A 24,264-nucleotide genomic window follows, 5' to 3' on the forward strand; every position below is an offset into this window, starting at 1 on the left:
ATAGTGAAACTATTCATTCCTTTGCACCATGGATATTTTGTCTTTCTTAATGAAGCCTAAGATGACGTTAGTTTTTCAGGGTATATCATGTCATAACAACTCAGTAAATTTCCAAACTGCTAAAACACACAGACCATTGTCATGTGAATTGTTTTACCTAGCCAAGTTTTCCCTGTCTTGTACATGTACCATTAGTTCTTCAAACCCCAAGTGCAGGAGTTCTTAACCTGGGAGACTCATGAACACCACCCTCCCCCAGGGATCTATAGATAGATTTAAAGGGAGGGTCTGTAAAATTGGATGGGGAAAAAAAAATCACATCTTTATTTTTACTAACCTGTAACTGAAATTTAATATTTCCTTCTGTTAAGATTTTAAAAAAATTATTCTGAGAAGGATCAGTAAGCTTTTGCCAAGCTGCCAGAAGGATCCCTGATGCACAAAAAAAGGTTAAGAACTCCTGCTCTAGTTAATTTTTTTGTCATTGCAGGAAATATTAAACATTTTACCCCATTTTTTATGATATAGGCTGGAAGTGGAGTCCTTCCGACAGGCCATCTTTTGCTGAGACACATCAAGCTTTTGAAACTATGTTCCATGACTCCAGCATATCTGAAGGTGAGGATCTGGTCCCACTGATGAAGATGACACTTCAGAGGAATGGATCTTTGTGGTCTTGGGATACCATTTTTCCCACTATATTAATGCTGATAGTTTTTATTTGTTCAGGGAGGAGAAAAAGAAGGGCATTCCTTTATGTATCTTAGGTCTTTAATATCAAAGGTAAATTTTACTGGGAAATTAATTTAGTAATTTCCTGAGAGAATCAGCTTGATAATTCATTTAATTTGGCAACATTTAAGGTGCAGGAACAAGAAGAAAGAAAGATACATTTTTAAATCTTCCAATCACCCACTACCCCAGAAGTAGAAGCAATTCATAAAGGAACCAAGATCTAAGATGTTTTATTAATCTTACAATCATTGGTATACACAACAGAAGAAATCTTCAAAAAGCAATTAATAGAAGTTAATGAAAACAAAACTGAATTTTGCCCATTTTCCTTACTATAATTCAAATGATAGGGAACCATCTCCAGTTGTCCTGACCCATGTCTGACCACTGGACCTAGATGCCTCTGAAGGAGAAAGTGAGCTGGGTGACTTTGCACAGCCCCCCCTCACTTAAATCCAATTCACTTGCAAGTCATGGTAGTATCTGCCTGCTGTCATGGTCCTCTTCGAGAATGAAGGAACAACAATTCAAATGAGAAAAAGAAAAGTGTCATCAACAAAAATGTCTGAAAAGAATCTTCCTTCAAAGATGACTAGAATTTGGATATAGCAGAGTTGGTCCCTTGGGTTTGATGGTACTTCCATTTCCTGTTTAGTTAAGCTTAGTATCATGATCGTCTTGAGCCTGGAACAGATTTAAAATATAAACTAATGAAGTAGGACTGTAGCATAAATCAACTTCTAACTCGTATTGTCTCTTCATTGAATACTTTTACCTTCTTTGAAATGTTTTCCTCTTTGACCTGACTTTATTCAACTTAATCATTTTTTATTAGACCATTATCTCCCTTTCAGATAAAAATTATCAAAATAAAGAAGTCTTTGTTTTCAAAAAGCAAGTTAATTTTTAAACTGATAGTTTTAAAGTTTCTATGTTTATCTCAAGAAGTAATATTTGTAAAATTCAGTTCAGGATAATACATTAGAATCTTCATTTAAGTCCTTTTCCAATGAACATAGCATATAGATAATTGATACCAGATTGTGTTAAAGGAACACAAACTTTGTCAAGTCCTTCCAGACTGCAAAAGCTTCAAGTCTAAGTCAAGCCACAAATTGTGTATGTTTTCTGAGTGCCAGTTTCACTAAATTCAGACAACCTCTCACCATAGATTTGGCCACAGGTATCAAATGCTTTTGGTCATAGTAGCTAATGAAAATTATCTGCCTAGGTATCATTATTATTATAGCAGCTAGCACTTATTTAGTGCCTTACAGATATTGTCCTATTTTATCCTCAGCAGTTAGGGGAGGGAGGTACATTTTTCAGATGAGGAAACTGAAGCAGACATAGGTTAAGTGACTTGCCCAGGGTCACACAACTAGAAAGTGTCAAATTTGAATCTGAGTCTTCTTGACTCCACGCATGATACTCTATCCACTCTGCCACCAGCTACTTTATACCTTTTAGGTATGGAAGGCTTATACTTTGCAGTAGTGGAGAGAATACTTATCATTGAAATAATGAATCTTTGGAAGTATTAAAATATACTTGAGAAAGATTTTGCTGGTCTCTGTGAGTTATCATACTCATTTCTTTGTTGGGTTTTCCTACCTTCCCATTGCTAGTAACAAAAAATTTTTTAAAAATCATCTGATGTACAAGTAAAGTTACTAAAATGTCCGTGTACTTTGACCCAGAAATTCTGCTAAGAAGCATATATCCCAAGGAGGTTATTCATTTTTAAAAGTCCCTATAATATATCGGAATTTTTGTGGCAGTAAATTGCAAACTAAATAGATGGCCACTGATTGGGGAAGAGATAAACACATTGCGGAATATGAATGTAATGCAATATCATTGTGCTACAAGAAATGATGAACATGATGACTGAGAAGCATGAAGAGTGAAGTCAGCAGAGCCAAGAAAATAATCGACACCATGATTACAACCATGTCAACAGAAAGAATAACCACAAAACGATAAAAAAAAAAAAGCGTTGCTAAATTACAAAGCATAAGCATGGTCCCAAGAAGATATATGAGAAGAAACCCCTGTCAGAACCCTGACTTCTATGCAGGACTGAGAAATCCACAGATGAGGAACATCTTCAGATTTTTATTTCTCTTTATTTCTTTCAAAAAATTATTAAATGGGAGGGGGGAAAGAGAAGGATACAAGGGGAAATTTAAGTGCTATAAAAAATATCAGTAAAAACTTGCCCAAAGCAAATTTTCTGAGGTATTTTAAAAAGTAATGAGCATTTAAAATTTATAAATTATTTTTAAAATTCCAGAATTTCACCTTTTACTCTTCCTCACTGTACTCTGTTGTCCAAATGATTCTGCTTCAGTACTTTTGATGGTATCCAATAAAAGCAAAATGTTATTTTATGAAGTGCATTGCTAAACTGCATTTTTCTATTAATAGATCAGCTATGGCTGACTAATTGAGGGGGCAAGCAGTTTTCTAATTTACATTTACATAATGGAACGGATTGTATCCTTCCTCTTTTTAGTGCGCAGGAGTAGCCTAAAAAGTTTGTTTGTGGGGGTGGCTGTGTGCTGTGATCTAAGTGAATTACCTTTGAGATAAAGCTAAAAGGTGACAAACCAGTTTGAGTATTCTCTGAGCTCCATGGCTGTGCAAGAGAAGAGGCCACAAACGTAGGAACCGAGAATTTACCACCTGTCCTGTCTCTTAACTGCCTCAGATTTTCAGTTTCAATCAGTTTCTCTCCTTCCCTTCCCTCCTTTTCCCTTCACCTCTTCTTCATTACTCTCCTCCCCCTTTTCCTTCTCTTCCCTTCCCCCTCCGCTTCATGTTCTTGACATTTTAAAAAGTGTATTTAGTAATCATTCTTCATTGTAACTCAGTTTGCAATACTCCCTCAGTTTGTTGCTTTCTCTAAAACAATTTTCCCTTTCCCAGATTAGAACATTGTTTATCTTGGCCTTTCCTCTACCCTTGTGTGTCTTCTCACAGAGGTAGCTGAGGAGCTTGGGAGAACAGCTTCCTCTTCATCCATCGTACCATACCTGCCTCGATTACCCTTACTTCCTTCCAAGACCAGGACACTGAAGAAGCAGGCAGAGAACAAAGAGAATATAGATGGGACCCAAGACTCTGTGGAGCCCTCCGCCTCCAGCTCGGCACCAGGTATGAGAGGGATGCAGACAGAGTCCAGAAGACACTGAGAAGCAGTGGGGCAGGGTACTTTTCTTTATGTCGCTGGGTTGCTGGGCTCTCCACTTGGCAAGGATAGTGACAGTTTTACCCACCACTTTAGGTGGTCCTTGGTACTGTCCCCACACGAGGAACCATCTCCAGCTTTGTCTACCTAACCACATTATTCTGATCTCAAATGATAAATACCTTGGTAATTCTGGGAAAAGAGTTACATCAAGCCCAGCCTTTGGTGTCAAATTCAGTTGTGGTTTTTCAGGTCATATCTATGAAAGATTGAGGTCATTAGAGAAGTAGTCCTCCCCGCCACCCCCCATTTATGACCCTTCTCTCACATTGCTGGGAATTCGGATGTACTGCTTTAACAGCCTTCATTCTACAGATACCCCTGGAGCAGACAGTAATATCTTTGTGTTATCTCATTGACTGTGGTTATAGATTTAGCTCTTGCTTATTTTTGTTCGACCATTTTCTTCAGGGTTTATTAGAAGCACACAGCCTCCTAGCGGGTCCCCAGCACTGCCTCGAAAACAGAGAGACAAGTCACCTAGTAGCCTCTTGGAAGATGCCAAAGAGACAACTTTTACTAGGGACAGAAAGGGAGGCTTCTTTAGCTCCTTTATGAAGAAGAGAAATGCTCCAACACCTCCCAAACGTAGCAGCTCCTTTCGTGAAATGGAAAATCAGCCTCACAAGAAATATGAGCTCACGGGTAACTTCTCATCTGTTGCTTCCCTGCAGCACACTGATGGGTTCTCTTTTACTCCTGCCCAACAAGAGGTGAATCTGGTGCCCCCCAAGTGCTCTGGGGGGAGCTTTGCTCAGAGGAACTTTTGTAGTGAGGATGGCGGTGGTGATGGCGGTGGTGACGGCAGCAGTGGTGGTGGAGGAGGAGGAGGAGGGGGGAGTGGAAGCTCTGGTGGTGGGTGGTCAGGCATCACTGGCTTCTTTACACCACGCTTAATCAAAAAGACATTGGGCTTGCGAGCAGGCAAGCCCACTGCTGGTGACGAAGCTTCCAAGCCTTTTCCAAGGTCAAACTCTACATCTTCCATGTCCTCAGGGCTTCCAGAGCAGGATAGGATGTCAATGACCCTTCCCAGGAACTGCCAGAGGTCCAAAATCCAACTGGAAAGGACAGTGTCCACCTCTTCTCAACCAGAGGAGAGCACGGGTAGGTCAAGTGACCTGATTCCCAAAAAGTTAGAGGAAGGCACTGCCCTGTCCAGGGACAGACCAAAAGCCAAACTTTTACCCAGAGGCACCACAGCTCTTCCTCTCCGAACCCCATCAGGGGATGCAGCCATTATAGATAAGGACTCAGCAGGGTCAGGGGCCACCGCTGTCCCTAAGAGTAAAGAGAAGAATGGTGCAGCCCGGCTCGGGATGGCAGGACTCCCGGAGGATGGAGAAAGGCCAGGGTGGTCATCTCCAGCCAAGGCTGCAGCAGTACTTCCAACCACTCACAACCACAAAGTGCCGGTTCTCATTTCACCCACTCTGAAGCATGCTCCAGCTGATGTCCAGCTCATTGGCACAGACTCTCAGGGGAATAAATTCAAGCTCCTATCTGAGCATCAGGTCCCATCTTCTGCAGATAAGGACCGACCACGACGGGTAAAACCAAAGTGTGCTCCACCTCCACCCCCAGTGATGAGGCTTTTACAGCACCCCCCCACATGCCCAGACCTCACAGAAGAGCAGAACACTCCTGTCGGAGGGCAGCCTGGACCAGAAGTACATGAAGGTGGAAAAAAGGCAGCAGCAGCAGCGACAGCACCTGTCAGTGCAAAAGCCGGGAGGCCAGCGATGCCTCCGCCTCAAGTGCCTCTGTCCACATGTTCCACATCACCTGCAAAAATGGCCAATGGCACCGCAGGCACCAAAGTGGCCCTGAGAAAGACCAAGCAGGCTGCTGAGAGGATCTCAGCAGACAAAATCAGCAAAGAAGCGCTCCTGGAGTGTGCTGACCTGCTGTCCAGTGCCATCACGGAGCCCATGCCCAATAGCCAGTTGGTGGACACCGGGCACCAGCTGCTGGACTATTGCTCAGGCTATGTAGACTGCATCCCACAGACTCGCAACAAGTTTGCCTTCCGGGAAGCCGTGAGCAAACTGGAACTCAGCCTGCAGGAGCTGCAGGTGTCCTCAGCAGCTGCCGGCCTGCCCGGAACAAATCCTGTCCTTAATAACTTATTGTCGTGCGTCCAAGAAATCAGCGATGTGGTTCAGAGGTAGCTCCTGCCAACCTGGCTGGAAGAAACACTTGCTGTTGATGGGGAGGGGGAAAGGGACTTGTTTTTCCTGTGTTCTTGCTTTCAAAAAATGAAAGACTGCTACTTGAGTGAGTTCATGTGAAGTACCTCAGATCACTGAGTTCTCACGTTTACAGGTTCATCTCAGAAGTTACAAACACACACAGAGTGCAGGGGAGGGGACAAAGGTGAGGTGGTGATGACAGGCACCACTGGAGAGGTGGCCTGTCATGATTACCCTCATTGGAAAATCAGGTAATGTATGTGTGCTGCACCAGATAGAGAAGTCAGACCCACTTCTCCTGGTGTTGGGTGGGCTTGTCCATCCTGGGCAGGGACGGGTCTCATCTCAGTAACACTGGAGTGGCTGTGAGGCTCACACTCTCTGCACTGGACAAAGGGTTGTAGGGGGAAGGACCCCGTTGTCTTTGGACATGCAGTTGTGATCATTCTGGCGCTGGCCCTAAGGTGACATTGATTGGGTCAGGAAAAGAGAGGGGCGTCCTTCACAGCTGTCGGAGGTGGCTGCTAGTGTTGTTCCCACGGTGTCATTGCTGCTGTCTCACAACCGCAGAACAATTTGAAAATCTGCCCTCTCTGTGCCCTCCATCTTATCGCCCCATTGTGTTTCTGTTGTTTCCGAGTAAGCCGTGCTGGCAAGTCTAACCAGGCCCAGGTGCTAGCTGGCATTCACTGATGCTTCAGAACTGCCACCCTGCTGGTCAGTGTCAGCAAGCTGTGGGCATCATTTTACCAGACAGTGGTTTCCCCCAGGCCCTCGCTGGGTAAAATGCCCTCTATGTCCTTTATTATCATTCGGAACATTAATTAACACAATAATTGGGCATGTCATTTGTCAGGCTGCAGGCTTCCAGAGGATTCCTTTTCTCAGCTACAAGTATCATCATGATGTGTAACACACACACACTCTCTCTCTCTCTCTCTCTCTCTCTCTCTCTCTCTCTCTCTCTCTCACACTCACATACTCTTTGTCTCAGGTGGATAGGGTACCTGAGATGCTCTTTGGTTTCTTCAACTTCCTAGTGTACTGTTGGGGAGGGAATCTGTTCAGCAGTTTGACATGTTTTCCACAAAGCTCGCTATAGTAATAATAGCTAAAGTTCATTTAGTTCTTTGAAGTTTTACAAAGGGCTTTGGTCAGGCCCATACATGGGCTCCCATTTAGCTCCCTCTCTAAAGCTCATTTAGAAGACCAGATAATTTGGGGATCACTATTGGGTTCTGATTTCCCCCCCAACTTTCTACTAGATTATCTTTCATAGGGGACTCCACGGTCACTGTCTCTCAGGGCCAATGTGCCAGCCTTGGTGAGTGGAGGGCATCTTCCCATTCATGAATTTTTACTTTATTGGGACCTTTTAGATTGAGAAGCCCCTCGGGGATCCAGTCAGCATCACCAGAGCCAGTTCTCACACGTGCTGCTATAGCATCTGCCTCTCATGTTTGTCCTGATTGATGGAGCTGTTTGTTTGTAAGAATCAGATTGAAAGTGTTTTGTCTTACCATGGCATTTTACCCCACTTGAGGCATCCAGAACTTCAGGGAACAGTTCTTTGCAGGAAAATATAATTTAGACCCAGGGAATTTTGGTTGGAATTAGAACATAGAATTCTGCCCTAGAAAAGAAGATTACATTTTCCTTTGCTTCTCATATCTAAGTAGGGAAGCCCATTAGGATTCAACAAAATGAATGAGAGGGGTGAAGTGTTTAGTCCTGTAAACAGAAGATTGTTACCTCTCTGCTCCAGGCTCCATCCAAACCTCTTGGAATCCCGTTAGGGACAGAACACCTATTTTGCAACTTTTTTCCCTCCAGTGGAACATCACCTTATCTTTATAACATTGGAGTCAAATGTTCAATCCTGAGTTTTCTTTCCATCACTGATTAACTATCCCAGGCTTGTTTTTTTACCTTTTAATTAAAGATAATAATTGTTTTCTAGGGGATTATTAAAATTGTGCAGCTATCCCTTGCATGTCTCTGTTAAAAGCCCTTTAGGGCACAGTGCTTTCTTTGAATGTTTTTTTCTTTTCATGCTTCAGTACCAGCTGTTAATGACATTTAGAACTGTGGTGAGCCCTATGAGTGATGCTGGAGCTGTAAGGGGCCACAGTGTTTTGGTTGGAGGTTTAGGCCTTTGACCAGGGAAAGGAGAGTGATGTTTTTAATTAGAAGGAAAGCAAACTGGGTTATTTAGTCAGCATCAGAAAGAGGCAAGGTATGAAGGAAACCTGAGAGGAAAGAAAAAAGCATCCTATTTTTTTCTTTCAAATATTTCTGTAATGTCTTTCTTCATAGTCCCTGCCAGTATAATATATGCAGTATGTAGCCAAGTTAATTTAACTTTTTCTTCCTTGGGGTCCACACCTTACATAAGACATGATAGAAAACAACAACAAAAACCAAATCCTTTAAGAAAAGGAGGCAAAAATGTTGGGTTCCTGAAGTAAGCTTTTTCCTAACACTGAAGCCATTTAAGTTCTTCCTTACTAACTCTATGGTCATCATTGATCAATGATGATCTGTGGTAAATAGGGAACGGTTCACTCGGGTCTGTTATGCACTCCAGTACATACTACTGCCCTTCCCCTAAGATTTTAATAACAACAAGCCCATGATTGTGTTTGGGAGTACTGAAGTGATACTAGTCATGAAGGTCTTCCTTTGCTCCTGTTGGTAAAGACCATCAGGGTTTGGGTTTTTTGGACGAGAAAACAAGTTAAAACTCTAGGCAGTGATTATGCCACTTTCCAAGTTTTTCCCTGAACAAGGGTGTGAAGTTAGGACCGTATAATTGTTCCTTTAAAGAATGCTCTTCTTTAGCAGGATCTTCCATGAAAGTGCTGAAAACAAGACTTGGTAAAAGACACACTGCCCTTTTAAGAGTCCTGGATTTTCTGCTGATGGCCAATCACTCATTGATTAGACACTACCTAGACTGGCAATGACCTTGGCAGCATGGGCCAGCCTGTCCACCCTCTTCCCAAGGGGACTCTTGGGGACCTCAGCCATGCAGTTTCAGGACTCTAGTCAGTTTTGGGCTCTAGTCAGACACTGTCAATTTGTTCTACAAATACAACTTAGGTTTTTTAGTGTTTGGGTTTTTTTTTTCCCCCAAAGCAAATAATTTTGGATTCAGAACCATAGAAAACTGCTCCTGGAGGACTCTAAGAGCCAGTGACTAAAAGTATAGATTGACATCTTCATCTAGTCTAAGGAGAAGGCAAGGGGAAAAAAACACAACTAATAAATGGCACTGAAATTGTTTCCTGAAGGGTCAGTTATGTTTTGCTTTTAATTAGTCATATAAGCTGCCACTGCTTGAGTTCCTTTATGTATGGGCTTAACACATAATATGGATGTTATGGATATGATTTCTGAACTGTATTTCCCATCAGAAGCAACATTGATCTGTCCACTACAGTTTGCCTCACTTTATACAATAGATATCTTCATTAAAGGTAAAATTAAAACTTGTTTACTGCATTCTATTTTCCTACTAACTTCCATTATAATTTTCAGAGATGTGTGCTTATGGGAAGAAAAAAAAACCTTCAGATATTGGTCCAAATATAGGCCACTCTCTTCTTTCTACCCTCCAACTCTCAGGGAGAAAAATTATGGCTTATATAAAACCTATATGTGAGCTATAATTAGGCTCTTAGTACCATGGACAGCTTAAGTCTCATTGGTCTTCCAGAAGAATCTATAGTAACAACTTCCCCATTGGCTTAAGCATACATTAGCGGGGTTCAGGCCAAATGTACCTATCTACACTATAAATAGCATCTGGAAGTAATATTATTACTCCCTTACCACACAGCCCTACCCTGAATCCCTTGAGCTATATACTTACTACAAAGCCTAACTATTCTTTTTCTCTTTCCTTTCTACCTGGAGCCAGAAAAGACTACTTAGGGTAGATGATGGAAGAAGATTGTCCCAGTGCGTTTTAACCAAAGAGTTTGCTTTTTGTCCCAAGTCTTTGACTCCATGGAGCTTAATATTCGAAAGTAGAAAAGTGATAGGAAAGAGTCAAGTGTGCTCATCCCAGCTTTGTGACTGGCTTAAGGGTAGAGTAGAATCCAGGAAGGCGATCAACAGTGGGAAGGGGAGAAGGAGAGAGTGACCATCTGTGGTAGTCCACCATCATTAAAAAAAGTCCCACTTCCGTGGTTATTTGCCATTCTAAATTTTCCCACTTTCATCTAAGCCTCACATTTTTTGTGTGGCAAAATCTTATTTATTTGCTTTAGGGAAAAAAAAAAACCTACAAAATAAGTTTCTCCCAAATAGGTTGGTGATTTTTAGTATGGCAATTTTAAATAATTATTTTAATGTATATTTATGTATTTTCCTTTTAAAAATTTATTTTTTGGGATATGGCATTTATGTCAATATGGTAATCAGATTTATACTTAATTTTTATCACTTTAAGGAACGTTCTGCCTTTTGTTCAGAACACACATTCCATATGTGTTTAGTTAATCATAGACTCTTGGAGCTGGAATGGCTCTTGGAGACATCTCATCCAACCCCTCTCATTTTTCAGGTGAGATGCACAGTTTAATCACTCTTGTGATCATGCAGTGAGTTAGTGGCCCTTCTAGGTCTAGAATCCATGTCTCCTGATTTCTCCTCCGTTGTTTTTTTCCCCACATACTAGGATGCCTTACATAAAATTTTGCAATAATAATAACTCATTTATATAGCGCTTTAAGGTTTGTGAAGCACTTTTCCTCACAACTCTGTGAGGTAGGTCAAGCAAGTTCTGATCCCTCTTTTACAGATGCGGAAGCTGGGGTTCCAAGAGATTAACTAATTTGCCCCTGATTGCACAGTTAAGTGGCTGAGTCAGGACACAAACCCAGATCTCTGGACCCCAACTTGAGTGGTCCTTCCATTATACTATGCAAGAAAGGTTATTCAAATAGACAGTCCATGAAGTCTACAGTAATATTATAAAACACTACCAAAGTCCATTTGATTGGGAGTTCTCATTGACTAAACAGGATTCAATGTTTAAATATTCACATTGGTTAAGTTATTGCCCTAAATGTTAAGCAGAGCTCACTAATTTTAAATATTCAAGTTCGAAAGTCATGCGAGGATGCTTCCCTCTTATTCCCTCACCCACATCCAAAAGACCTCAGGCATTATTAGCAAATAACAATTTTCATTTTGATAGTAAATTTGTGCTCCCTTTGGGGGAGGAGGGAGGGCAGGAATCTGGAAAATGTCCCTTTTTGGAGAAGTACAGATTGGAAACAATCACTTTCCTAACTGATCAGTGAATATGTGCAGAATGAGATTGACCTTAACTTCAGCTATAATCTAAGGCCATCCAATTTTGAAAAGCTTGGGGCTAACGTTTCTATTAATGTCACAGCAGTTCAGAAAGTAAGAGTTCATATTTTCCTATTGCTGAATAGAGACACTCTTCTCTGGGCCTTGTTTTGAAGAAATATGAGGTACCATCACTCTTGAATAGCTATCCTTTATAAACTGAGAATGCTTAGTGTGGTAATAATAAATGTGATACAAGTTGATGTTGACGGAGTACCTTTAAGACTGTGCCCTGCAAAAGTTTTGTATCTCATTCTTTTTTGGGAGGGAGAGGGGGGAGAAGTGGGGAGTACCTTTTCCCTGTATTTCAGTGTCTGGAGTACAAGTTACCACCAGAGAAGCTGTGGAGAAATGCTTTTTGAGGAATTTCTTTCCAATATTCCATACAATTTATAAAATTTGCCATTTATCAGCTGTCATTTTTTAGTGTACTTGAACACAGTTCTTTGCCTTGATCCTAAAACACCTAAGAGTAAATTCTGGTGGCCATGATGTTGAGTCGTAACTTTACATCCTGAAATCTGCAGTTAAAAGCCTAAAGACTTCTGCCTCCCGTCCATTTTTATTAATTCACTAACGTGTTCTTCCAAGCAACTAATTATGGAACTGGCTCAGAATGAGTTTACAGGATTATCAATTGTTTGGATTATTATTATGCTTTTGCTGTTTTGTTACCACATATCCCTTTGTTCCATGCAGATTTAGACTTTATATGCTAGGCTTCTGAATAAGAATGGCAAAGAGGTAAAAGTTAGAGCACCATGATAAAAGTTGGCCTTGCACACGTTAGAGCATCTTTCTCCCCTTTTGGAAGTACAGATTTAGGTTTCCTTTAGCAAAGGTTGGGTTTTTAACCAGCTGCACATGCCTCTTAGTGATTTCTATGACTACATCTGAGCTGGTTACAAACTGTTATAACCGTATGAAATGGCCAGCCATCATGGAAGATTAGGATACCATTGAAAGTGCTTGTCTCCATTTAAAAATACGAATAGTAGAAATTTCTCAAGAAGAGAGCCCACATCCTTCGGAGAACCATTCTGAGCTATCCAGTGTTAGTATTGGTTGCAAAGTTTCAGCCTAAGTGGGCAGCACTTCATTAGTCAAAAAGGAGGTGTAGTCTAGGTCTGAAATCTTTTGCACTTGGCAGTTTTCTGGGGCTCACTTTATACCATACATGGGTTTTTAAATGTGTGGACATAAATCATTGCAGGGTTTTCAGGTTAATGAGGCAGTTCTTCTCTGTAGCCCCAGCTGCTGGTCCTGTTCTGTTGGAGCACAAATCACCTCGAATTGCCATTTCTTGGATGCTCTTCATGGGTGGGAACACCTGGAGAGCTGTAATACCAGGAGAAGGCTTAACCCTGTCCTGTTCTTTCTCCCCAGAGCATCCAGCAAGGGTTTCCCTAATCCGGGGTAGTTTAGAAAAGTACTATTAATGAATCCTGGGGCAGGAGGAGATTTCTCCAACAGTCCTAAGAGGCTTTGATGCTTCCTGTGCTATATGACAATAAAGTATTGTGCACTCCACCTGACTGACATACCAGTATGACATTTGTTTCACAACATAGTCTATTCCCAAGGTGTTTTTCTTGGGTGCAATTGAAAGATAGCTAATAAAGGTCCCGACCTGTAATAATAGGTGTGAAGCAGGGAGAATAGATCTTATATTCTTCCAGAAGAGAGGAAGGCTACGTCAAAATGTAATAAAGTGAAGCTGGTAACACAGCTAAAACATCTCCATTAAACCAAGTCCATGAGAGCAGACATTCTGTTGTATTGGATCTCACAGGAAAAATTCTGGCTGCCAACTTGATTTTTGCACTATTGTTGAGTGTGTGCAATAGAGCTCTTCATGTTACAGGGGTGTTCTCTTCACACTGATTTGTTGGCTGGGGCAAAGGAGTATGTTACAACTCATCCCTTCTTTCACCAGTGCACTGATTTCTTTGCACCTTTGTTCACTTGTATATTTGAAACTGTTAAAAGCCTTTCCTGTAAGATGCATGTCCTTAAAAGAAAGATCAGTCTCATGCTTAGAAACTCCGTGATACTGATAAGGTCCCATTTAATTAGGTCAAAAGGGACAGACACATCACAGAAGATTTTCAAAACCCATAAGAGCACAATCCTGTTTTGAGTCCCTTGTTCGAGTATTTTCTTGAACACCCCGGTTTTGGAGCTAAGTGATAATCCTGCTATGTGCCCTCTCTAGGAAAGACTCCCTTATCTTTCATTAGTGTACATTAATGCACACTCTGTGTTATTTCATTCCAAATGTGATCCTATCAATATAGGAAATTAAGCTGTGCCACACAGATTTTGAGGTCTCTTAGTTCACTGATTTTTAAATAGTTCATTCTTTAAGGAAGAGCAGAAGAGGTAAGCTTACAAGAGCTGTCTGACTTTTTAGAGTAAGGTACTGTTCTGTAAATTCTATAAATCTGCTAAATTCTCCTTTGTACTTGATCCTTCAGTGTGATATACATAAACCGTGTAAATATATACAGTAAAACTCTGGTATCTGGTGTGATTGGGGTATTCTGGTCATAGTGTCTATATTTCTAATACATTATTAGAATTTTCAGAAGTATCAGAATCAAACAGATAACAGACCACACTGAAAATAACTTAATTGATGATTCAGAAGGCACTTCAGGTACTTGCCCTTGAATCGTAGATAGCCGTGCCTCAAGGTTGTCATTATAAACACTACTTATCGCTGTACTGTAGATGCGCCTAAGTAGCAGTCAATACATTTCTGGTTAATAGAATGCGAGATAAACAAGTTTTTACAATGTCCTGTTGGGTCATCACAATCTATTGGTCCTAAAAAGGAGCTAATAAGCTGTTCGGATTACCTTGAGGAAATAATGGATTTTTCAACTGCTGTAATAAGGCGTGGGAAACATAAGCATTGATTGATGGTTTTATTTTTAAAGAAGCATCTACTGAGACCCTTGTCTCAAATCTTCTAGGGGCTGGTATATGTGTTTGCCATTGCTGTATATGTGAAGAAAGTAGGGAAACAACATCATAAGATTTTACTGTATCACCCATGTTGTACAAAGGAGGGAACTAAGAGACAGGAAGGATCAGAGTTCAGGCAGCTAACAAGCCGATTTCTCTTTTGTGAACACAATCAGAGCAGATGCAATCCTGCAGTATTACCACCCTAGCATTTGCCATGAGCAACCCAGCCAGATGCTTAAAGCATGTTCAGAAACCTCCTGTCTTCTATCATGGATCCTATACTTTCTCTCCTGCAGCTTGATTCTTTTCCCTTGGTTGACATTGGAGAAAGCCCTGTCTTAACTGATGCCCACTGGATAAAAATGAGGGAGTGCATCCTCTGGAGAGTGAGGGTTCTATATAATGAAACACTTTTTTTTTTCAGTTTATAAAATGAAATATTTATACCAAAGGTCACACTTCCCAGCTGTATGTGTTGTGCACAAAGAGCAATGATTCAGATCATTTCAGCACAGTTTGTATTGCTAGTGAATACAATGGAGAAAATATTGGATTAAACTGAAAACACGTTAATCACAGATTACACTACCAGTGTTGTCGATTGTTTGTTTTTTAATTGTTATTGTAATATATTTTGTTTTTTTCTAATTTAATTCTCTCACTCTGTTGTCTGACTGTGAACTGCTAACAGTGTTAAACTTGATGTAAATAAATGAGGCCCTTGGGGTGGGTCTTCTTTCTGCCTGTTGTTCCACAAGGTTTTGCCAATTTGCATTTTGTTTTAAATAAAGGTTGCAATATTTTATTGGCAAAATGTTTTGTGTGCTGTGTTTCCATGGAAACTGGTAAGCATACAGACAGGATGAAGGTGTCTGTATAATCAAGGTATAACTATAAAGTGTTGACTTTTTTTCCCCAACATTTACACAAGTGGCACATTTCCCTGAATGTCCAGTAGTGGCAATTATTCATCCTTTGAGGGTAGATCTTATTTTTTTCTTAAGTCATCAGGTCACAAATCTGGTCGATACAATGAGGTCATCAAGCCAAGCAAATTGAGGTGTAACCTTAACAAGGCTATTTTGGGGGGAGGGGCAGTGATGAAGCTCAAAATGGCTCTGACTAGGGTAATTACAAAAATGAGCATAAATGTATGATGTGATCTAATGTGACTACTTTCGAGTCATTTTGAAGAGTAACCTTGAATACGTGAAATCAATGTATACGCATGATTATATCTGGATTAACTTATAGATATCTTAAATCAATTGAACAGTGAGCTTCTAAAACCCAGATTTATGCCAAAGAAAATTGCTAATTATCTTGCCAGAACATAGCACTCTCTTACCCTTGTATGCCTAAACTAACAGCATTAACTGCAATCTTCACCCAGTTTTGATTTGGGCCACTTCACCTTGTTTTTAGGCATGTCCAAAGAGCAGTGCCTCTTGTGATCCTTCCTCTCTCTGCATTAGAGTTAAGTATATCTTTTTGTTATATAGAGATCAGCAGGTCCTATGGATATTATCTAGTACAAGTGGCTTATTTTACAGATAAGGAAACTGAGGGCTGTAAACTGACTTGAATGGAAATGCATTTATTGCTGCCTCCAAAGAGTTTACATCCTAATGGAAGCAACACAGATTGTGGGAGTGGGGGTGAGGGAAGGGGGTTTTGGTCCAAAGAATCAGACAAGGGGCGGCTAGGTGGCACAGTGAATAGAGCACCAACCCTGGAGTCAGGAGGACCTGAATTCAAATCCGACATCAGATACTTGACACAATTACTACTTGTGTGACTTTGGGCAAGTCACTTAACCCCAATTGCCCTTCAAAAAAAGCAAAAAAACAAAACGGAATCAAACAAAGAGTGATGAAGCTAGACAGGGATCAGTTGTCACGTCCTCTCTGGAAGTAATAGTGCTGATTACTGTTTTCTGAACAAGAGGTGAAAAGCTGGGAGGGGGAGGCCCGTGATGGTAAGATATTCATAGTGTTGGATAGATATACCCAGAGTTACACAGGTGTAAAGCCCTGAATTTGATCCCAGGTTCTCAGATTTCATATCTAGCAGTTTCCCTCCCCCACCTCCCCTTTTTTTGAGAAGCAGTCTGGTGTAGTAGATTAAGTCAAAAAAGCCCTGGGTTCAAATCTTGCTTCTGACTTTAACTAGTATGACCATGTACATATCAATCACTTAAGCTCTCTGAGCTCATTTCCTTACCTGTAAGATGGAATTTATCTTATCCCTACCTTGTTAAAGGGACCAAATGAGATCTGTCTATAAAAGCACATTGTCCATATTTAAGTGTTAGGTAAATATCAGCAGCTGTTATATCTACACATCAAAGTTGGTAGTGGTTCCTAGGAAAAGAAGCAAGATTCCCAGCAGGAGCTTCAGGTAGCCCAGAATTGAGTCCCACTAGTAGCTTCATGGCAGAATTGGACTGGGGTATGGCCCAGAATAGCCTTTTGAGGGTACAACCAAGTGGCACAGCGAATAGAGCACTGGCCCCAGTCAGGAGGACCTGAGTTCAAACCTGGCCTCAGACACTTGAAACTAGCTGTGACCTTGGGAAAGTCACTTAACTCTGATTGCCTTGCCTCCCCCCTCCAAAAAAAAAAAAAAAAATGGGCAGAATAGCCTTTTGAGCTTTAGCCCACAGGTCCTCTACAGGATGTTCTTAGTTTTCCTGAAGAATTCTCATGTTTAGGTGCGTATTCTCAGTGCGACAATCTAGAATCAAAAAAATGTGACTGGTCTGGGGCTTTTCTCTAGCACTTGAGGGTAGGATTCCTAATTGTCTTCTTTTTGGTAAGAATCATGCTCACTCTCTCCCAAACCATAATATGTCTTTGAATTGGATTATCAGAACCAATTTGGTGTGTGCTGACAGGCCTCCCTGTAGCATGGCTTTATATTTCAACTTTGCAAGAAATCACACAAAAGGTTTTAGGAAAATATAAAATTTTAATCTTTACACATCTAACATAAATTCTCCCTCTTCCTCCCCCTAACTTTTTTATAAAAAGTTAATTTCCCTTTAAAAATCTGAAGCAACAGAGAAACTGTGATAATGTTTCCCTGGTGGTTAGACTTTTCCTGCACTGGCCAAGGCTCTGTCTCACTTCCTGTTCCTGAATTCCCACTGATTATACCTGGGATGTTCCAAGGAAACAATTTGGAAAGCAGAAAGGCTCTTAACTCCTATTTAAGTTAAACCGCATTTCCTCTTTAACTCTGGGCTTCTTTAAGAGCCATACAAATAGGATTTGCTTTCACTTTAAATGCCCCAACTTGTCACTTTACCCATTGTCCTTTCTTGTGTACAAATCTCCCCTCCCACTGTCCAGCAACCACTGTTCAGCCCATGGAAGCTTCCCCTAAAAGGCACCAAAATAATTTTGTGACTGGCAAGTAGCCCTTCTTCGGGCACACCCCAGGCATATGATTGCTAGAGCTCAGGCTTTTCTGCCTGCCCTACAAAGCCCCAAGGTAAAAGGGTTCCATAGTTGATATTCCTGCAAGAGTCCAGGTGTCAAGTTATGTTCCTAGGAGGCCTTTTGGTCTGTGGAGAGGTAAATGACAGGCTTCCTCTGCTTTCATGCAGTCCTCTAAGGTGGCCCTCAAGGCAGGAAGAGGTTGATTCTCTGGGAAATGGACTTACAGCCTTGAGCAGAGAAGAGTTTCTCTTCCTTGGGTACATAGACCATCATCTTAGCAACTTTGTCCAGTGTCTCCTCGGTATACTCAAGGTCCCGGGCCAGGAAAGCATCTCGAGCACACAGTTTGACATGATGGTACTCAAGTGGCAAGAAGGGTACAAAGAAGTCAATCAGGTTTTCCTTCACAAGTTGACTGTGGCCAAAGTTGCTATCTGCAAACAAGATCCAGTGTCACAGAAGCCCTCACCACTCTGTCCTGTACCACTGAAGTTTTCAGAAGGCCAGGGACAGAAAGATTACTGCTTTTGTTTAAAAATCACATAGCTTTTGCCAAAATGCTGTGGGTCAGTTTTCCCTTCTCTGTGTTGTAGAAGAGAAAGGACATTGACATCAAAAGACCTCTGGGCAGGGGTGGCTAGGTGGTGAAAGGAGTAGAGCACCAGCCCTGGAATCAGGAGGACCAGAGTTCAAATCCAATCTCAGATACTTAACACAAAAACTAGCCGTGTGACCTTGGGCAAGTCACTTAACCCCAACTGCCCTCCAAAAAGCAAAAAAAAAAAAAAATTACCTCTGGGGCCATCGTCTCAAATTCATCTGTTAGAGAATCTTTATAAAAGACTAGTTTCAGCTCACTCTTCCCTCCTCCCATATACACTCACTATTCTGGGCAAAATGAGGTCAAGGAAACAGAAGATTTGAAGCTGTTGAAGCCACGTTGGCATAGCAAGATGATCATTCAGTAGCCACCTCCCACAGCCAGTATCACAAGGGCTGCCTCGTTGCCCCCCTCTCACCCCTTGTAGCTGCCTTCAAGGGAGGCCTAACTTTGGTTCGGCCTGGTTACCTGTTGACTTCAGAATCTCGGCCTGGAGGTAGGGCTCCAGGTCCTCCATCGTGATCTCTTCCCTGGACCGTCCTGCCCTAAGCCAGCTCAGGACCACTTCATTGATGGTGTTGCCCCCAAGGTTACTGAAAATGCATGAAAGGGCTTGTTATTCCCCCCCCTTTTGTACCAAAACGCCTTCCAACAAAATAGTGCATTTGTTTGGGGAGGGCATGGTAGAGCCACATCTTTCCCCAGGAAATCCTGTTCTAAACCAGGAGTTGGAGAGAGGAGGACATTGCTGTATCATCTAAGTAGCACTGAAGCAGCCAGGACCTAACAAATTCAAGGATCTCCGTATGACCCTGGGGCAAACGATAAGATCATACATTTAGCCCTAGAGCTGATGATGTCAACAAGCATTTATGGAGCTTCCACCATGTGTCAGACACTGTGCTGGGAATACAGAGAAAAGTGTAACAGCCCCAAGGAGCTCCCAGCCTAATGCGGGAGACTGTGCAAACAACGATGGTACCAATACGATAAATACGGGATAGATTTTTTAAAATTCTTAGAGGGAAGCCACTAAAATTAAGTAAGACTGCAAATCTAAGAGACTCTAGTCGGTTCCTCCTTTTGTAGATGAAATAACAATCTTAGAGAAACTCAGTGAGAACAAGATCCATGAACATCAAATAAGTGAAAGAGCAAAAAGAGCTTTGCATTAAATATCACTGATAGAAGTCTGATAGCCAAGATTGTACGTATGGGCAGTTGTACAATATGTAACTAACACACAGTCATTCCCTCATAGATAAATCGTCAAAGAATGTGAACAGTTTTCAAAAGAAAAATTTCAAACTCTATTGGGAAATATGTTCCAAGTAGCATATTGTAAGAGACATTCAAATGAAAACAAATTATTTTGATACATAGTTTGCATATAATCTCAACAATCAGATTGTAAGCTTCTTGAGAGCAGAGACTCTTTTTGCCTGGATTCCTACCCTACCGATTGGCAAAGCTGACTCCAAAATGCAACACCGTTGATTGTCCGAAGACGCTGTTGGTGGTGCTGTGGATTAGCCCAACTGTTCTGGAGGACAATTTGAAATTACACAAGAAAAGTGACCAAACTGTCAATCCCTTGACCCAGTGATCCCACTATTGGGCAAATAGCTTAAAGGAGTAAAAGACAGAAAAATACCAAAATATTCATAGCATCACCTTCTGTGGTAGCAAACAATTAGAAACAAAGTCGGTGTCCATTGGTTGGAGAATGGCTGAAAAATGTTTGGTTTATAGACATAGTGGAATATGGCTGTGTAGTAAGAAGTGAGAAAATGAGTCATTCAGAGAAATGTAAAGATTTGCATGAATTGGTGGAGATAAGTATCAATGATGAGATGAAATATAAGCAGTCCCACAAGAACAATACATGCATAGTGACTACAGCGTTGGAAATAAAAAGATCCCTAAGATGAAGTTAAATTCTTAAGTAACTGAAAAACCAAAAATGGTCCTGGACAACCAAGGATCAAATAAAGCTTGTGTCAGAGAGTCATAAGATTGCTAGAAAAAAATGGTGCGTACATTGTCAGATGCAATCATTGTATCTGATGCTTATGTTCAATTGGTTTTTTTTTTGAGAAGGTTGGAAGGTTTTTTCCACCCAGAAATTACTGCAATATAAAAACAAAAAGTATTAATAAAATGTATTTTAAAATATTAATGACATTATTAGCTAGTTTTGTAAAATTGTGCAACTCACTGAAATTTCTTGAAACTCAGTTTTCTCATCCATAATATGAAGATAACATCCTCTGTGAAGTTTAGGTATGTTCAGAGGCTGTAGGAAAATAATTTTATAGCTAGAAGGGATTACATTATAAGTCACCTAGTTCAACACCCCTCCTTCTACACATGACAAAACTGAGGCCCAGAGGTGAAGTGATTTGAACTCAATTCCTCCAACTCCCAAGTCCAGTGTGTACCATATAAACATGACCCTGTTTGAGGAATAGTGGGAAGGACAACCCTGTGATTTAATATGAGCCTTTGGCTTATGTCATTAATCTACTTCCTGGGTGAATCCCTTATGGCCCATACGGACACAAAGCATGAGCCCTTCTCCTCCTTCCTTCTTCCTTCTCTTCCCGTCTCCCTTTGTCAAAGCCTCAACAAGCAGACCTCAGCATGTTGGCATCGACAGGGTCTGACAAGAGATAACCCAGATTCATATCTGGGTTGCTAGTTGCTACCATCCACACCATGTGATTTGGGACCAGTCACTTAACCTTTCTTATTCTTATTTATAAAGTTCCATGCTTTAATGGTTCATACCCTGGTCAAATATCTCTCTGCCCTGGGAGGCCGATCGGACTATCCTCAACATTGAGCTATCTCTTGAGCACCCTGGGTGTTAGGTGCTGCATGTATGGATTGTAAAGAAAGGACTGGGACCTCTAACCACACATCCATCCCTTTTTTCTGGGTTCCTACTGCTCTGTGCATACTTCCAGATGTCCTTTTTTTCTGTTTACTAAAGCTCTTGCTCAACTCCTCACCCTGTGCCAGCTCACTTGACTTATGGGCAGACTCATCTGGAAAGAGATTTCGACTTCTAGTCATTTGTATACACAGGGAATACATAATCAGTTATCAGGTGAAAAGTCAACCCTGTTACACAGCCAAGTGAATGTCCTGTAGTATAATTATCTACAGAAAGTGAACTCAGTTTTAGACATATCTGTCTCCCTTAACTGGAAGGTATCCAGATAACAATACAGCACAAACCTCTGCCCAGAATCTCTCCTATCCACCTTCAGGAGAATTATATAGTCCCCTGGTTCTTGATTAGTATGGCCATGTTTATATGGTGCACACCGGACTTGAAGGAATTAAGTTCAAATCACTTCATCTTTGGTCCTCAGTTTTCTCATCTGTAGAAGGAGGGGTGTTGGACTAGGTGACTTATAATGTAGTCCCTTCTAGCTATAAACTTGTCCTACAGGCTCTGAACATACCTAAATTTCACAGAGGATGTTCTCTTCATATTATGGATGAGAAAACAGTTTCAAGAAGTTTTCAGTGAGTTCCATGTTTCTCAATTCCCAAGCCCAATCTACCTTTCCATGCAGCCAGAATTTCCTTGGCTTTGCAGTATCTCTAGGCTTTATTCTTTTTCTCCAGGAGTAAATACTGTAGACCTTCTTTGTCTTTCCTCTCATTGTAAATGACTATTACGGCTTTTTCCCTGCTGCCTACAAACATGCATATGTCTCCCCTCTTCTGAAAAAACTTGATCCTTCCACTCTGCTAACTATCATCCTATATCTCTTCTGACCTTTGTGACCAAAACTCCTGTAAAAGACTGTCTACAATGGGTGCCTCCACTTTCTTCCCTCCCCCTCTCTTGTTAACCTCATCATTCCACTGAAATTGCTCTCTCTAAAATGACCAGATTTTAATTGCTAAATCCAGTGGTCTTTTATCAATCATTTTCTTGGCCACTCTGCCCCCTTTAACACTGTTGATCACTCTCTTCTCCTTGATTTACTTTTTTCTCTAGGTTTTCAGTATACCACCCTCTCTTGGTTCTCCCCTGGTCTATTAAACCATTCTTTCTCAGTCTCCTTTGCTGGATCCCCATTCAGATCATGCCTTCTAACTGTAGGTGTCCCAAAGAGTTCTGTTCTAGACCCTCTTTTTTTCTTTACTTTACTTGGTGATCTCATTAGGTCCCACAAATTTAATTACTATGCTAACAAAACAGACATCCTTATCCCTGTCTTAACCTCTCTACTGACCCCCAGTCTTGCATTTCCAACTGCTTTTTAGATGTCTCAAACTGGATATCCAGTGGGTATCTTAAACTCAGTATGTCCAAAACCAAACTCATTATCTTGCCTCCTAACCCTTCCCACCCTCACCCCCGCCACCCAGCTTCCCTATAACCATAAAGGGCAAAACCGTCCTCCAGTCCCTCAGGCTTGTAACCTAGAGTGTTGTCCTTGATTTTTCATTATCTCTCACTCCTCCCCCCCACACTTCCTGTCTGTTGCCAAAGCCTTCCCCTTTGCAGCCTCTCCTGAATAAGCCTCCTCTGTTCCTATAGATGAGTTTTTAGTTAGGACTTGAAGGAAGCTGGGGAAACCAGTAAGCAGAGATGAGGAGAGGGAACATTCCAGGCACGAGGAACAGCCAGAGAGAATGCCTACAGTTGACAAATGGAGTGTTTTGTTCATGTAACAGCAAGGAAGTCTGTGTACTAAAAACTCATCTTTGGGAATCCTTTCTCAATCCCTCTTAATTCCATTCTCTGTTGTTTCTCATTTATCTTGTATACAGTGTGTTTGCTTGTTGTCTCCCTCATTTGAATGTAAGCTCCTTGAGGGCAGAAACAATCCTTGCCTCTTTTTATATCCCTAGCACTTGGCACAGTGCCTAGCACATAGCAGGCACTTTAGAAATGTTTACTGACTGACTAGATTGTACCTTAGTTTCCTCTTTTGTAACTTTAGTTGTAACCATAGGTTCCCAAAGTGGACAGTACCGCCCCCTGGGGGGCACTGGAACAATCCAGGGAGGCAGTATCAACCTTGGGTGCAGTTGGAGGCATTGAATAAAAATAAGGGGGCAGTGGAAGCATAAAGAAGGAAGAAAAGATAAGAAAATTTTGAAAAACCATTCATATATGTTTCATCTGTTGTGTAACATAGTTAAAGTTGTAGTGATTACATTATTTTCCAATAGCACACAAAATGCAAGTTATAACCAATCGGGTCAAGTCCACCAACAGGTCTTAACAAGCAAGTGTTGGCAGGCAAGCCTGTTGCCTGTTGTCGGGAAGTCCAACATGCATCAGCAGGAATATGTGTGTGTAATGACTTGTTTACAATACAATACTATATGGTTTTATGATGCAATATTGCATCATCAAAATTTCAGTGCAGGAAAAACCCCCACAAATTTATCACAAATTATTAAATTTAAGATGTATCATTTAAAAAAATACTTTATAGGTTTTTTGAAAGTACACAGATTAAAAAAAAAGTGAAAGGGTTAAAGAAAGTAGATTTCCAGGAGGGTGCTGAATAATTTTTTTTAAAGGAGGCAATAGACCAAATAAGTTTGGGACCCTCTGAATTAGATGATTATCAAGGTCTTTTCCAACAACCAAGGTCTCTCATCCCTAACCCCATGCTTCACCCACAAGTATTTCTTAGGCTAATTCTGATCTTCACCCCATTTCAT

General features: G+C 41.1%; 2 protein-coding genes across 9 annotated transcripts in view; one reads left to right on the plus strand and one right to left on the minus strand.

Moving 5' to 3' along the window:
• The window catches only part of ABL2 (ABL proto-oncogene 2, non-receptor tyrosine kinase), a 104,667-nt gene extending 89,336 nt beyond the window's left edge, over nucleotides 1-15,331 (plus strand). For 4 of the 7 annotated variants that reach the window (XM_069065466.1, XM_069065468.1, XM_069065472.1 and 1 more), the window contains 3 exons: nucleotides 529-618; nucleotides 3,721-3,894; nucleotides 4,400-15,331. In XM_069065466.1, coding sequence (XP_068921567.1) covers nucleotides 529-618; nucleotides 3,721-3,894; nucleotides 4,400-6,159 — 2,024 coding nt within the window. In that variant the 3' untranslated portion in view covers nucleotides 6,160-15,331. The remainder of the gene's footprint in view (nucleotides 1-528; nucleotides 619-3,720; nucleotides 3,895-4,399) is intronic. The other 3 variants (XM_069065469.1, XM_069065473.1, XM_069065470.1) reach the window with 1 other exon arrangement.
• TOR3A (torsin family 3 member A) overlaps nucleotides 1,280-24,264 on the minus strand; it is a 41,249-nt gene continuing 18,264 nt past the window's right edge. Inside the window, exons 5-7 of one of the 2 annotated variants that reach the window (XM_069065475.1) lie at nucleotides 19,030-19,154; nucleotides 18,185-18,394; nucleotides 1,280-1,419 (exon numbers count right to left, since the gene is read on the minus strand). In XM_069065475.1, the coding sequence (XP_068921576.1) occupies nucleotides 1,403-1,419; nucleotides 18,185-18,394; nucleotides 19,030-19,154 (352 nt within the window). In that variant the 3' untranslated portion in view covers nucleotides 1,280-1,402. Of the gene's footprint in view, nucleotides 1,420-17,467; nucleotides 18,395-19,029; nucleotides 19,155-24,264 lie in introns of those variants that run through there. The other variant, XM_069065474.1, reaches the window with a different exon arrangement.

The sequence above is a fragment of the Petaurus breviceps genome, unplaced genomic scaffold (assembly GCF_028583685.1).
Source record: "Petaurus breviceps papuanus isolate PSGF00001 unplaced genomic scaffold, PetGlider_PUasm1.0 90692, whole genome shotgun sequence".
Classification (NCBI taxonomy): Eukaryota; Metazoa; Chordata; class Mammalia; order Diprotodontia; family Petauridae; genus Petaurus; species Petaurus breviceps.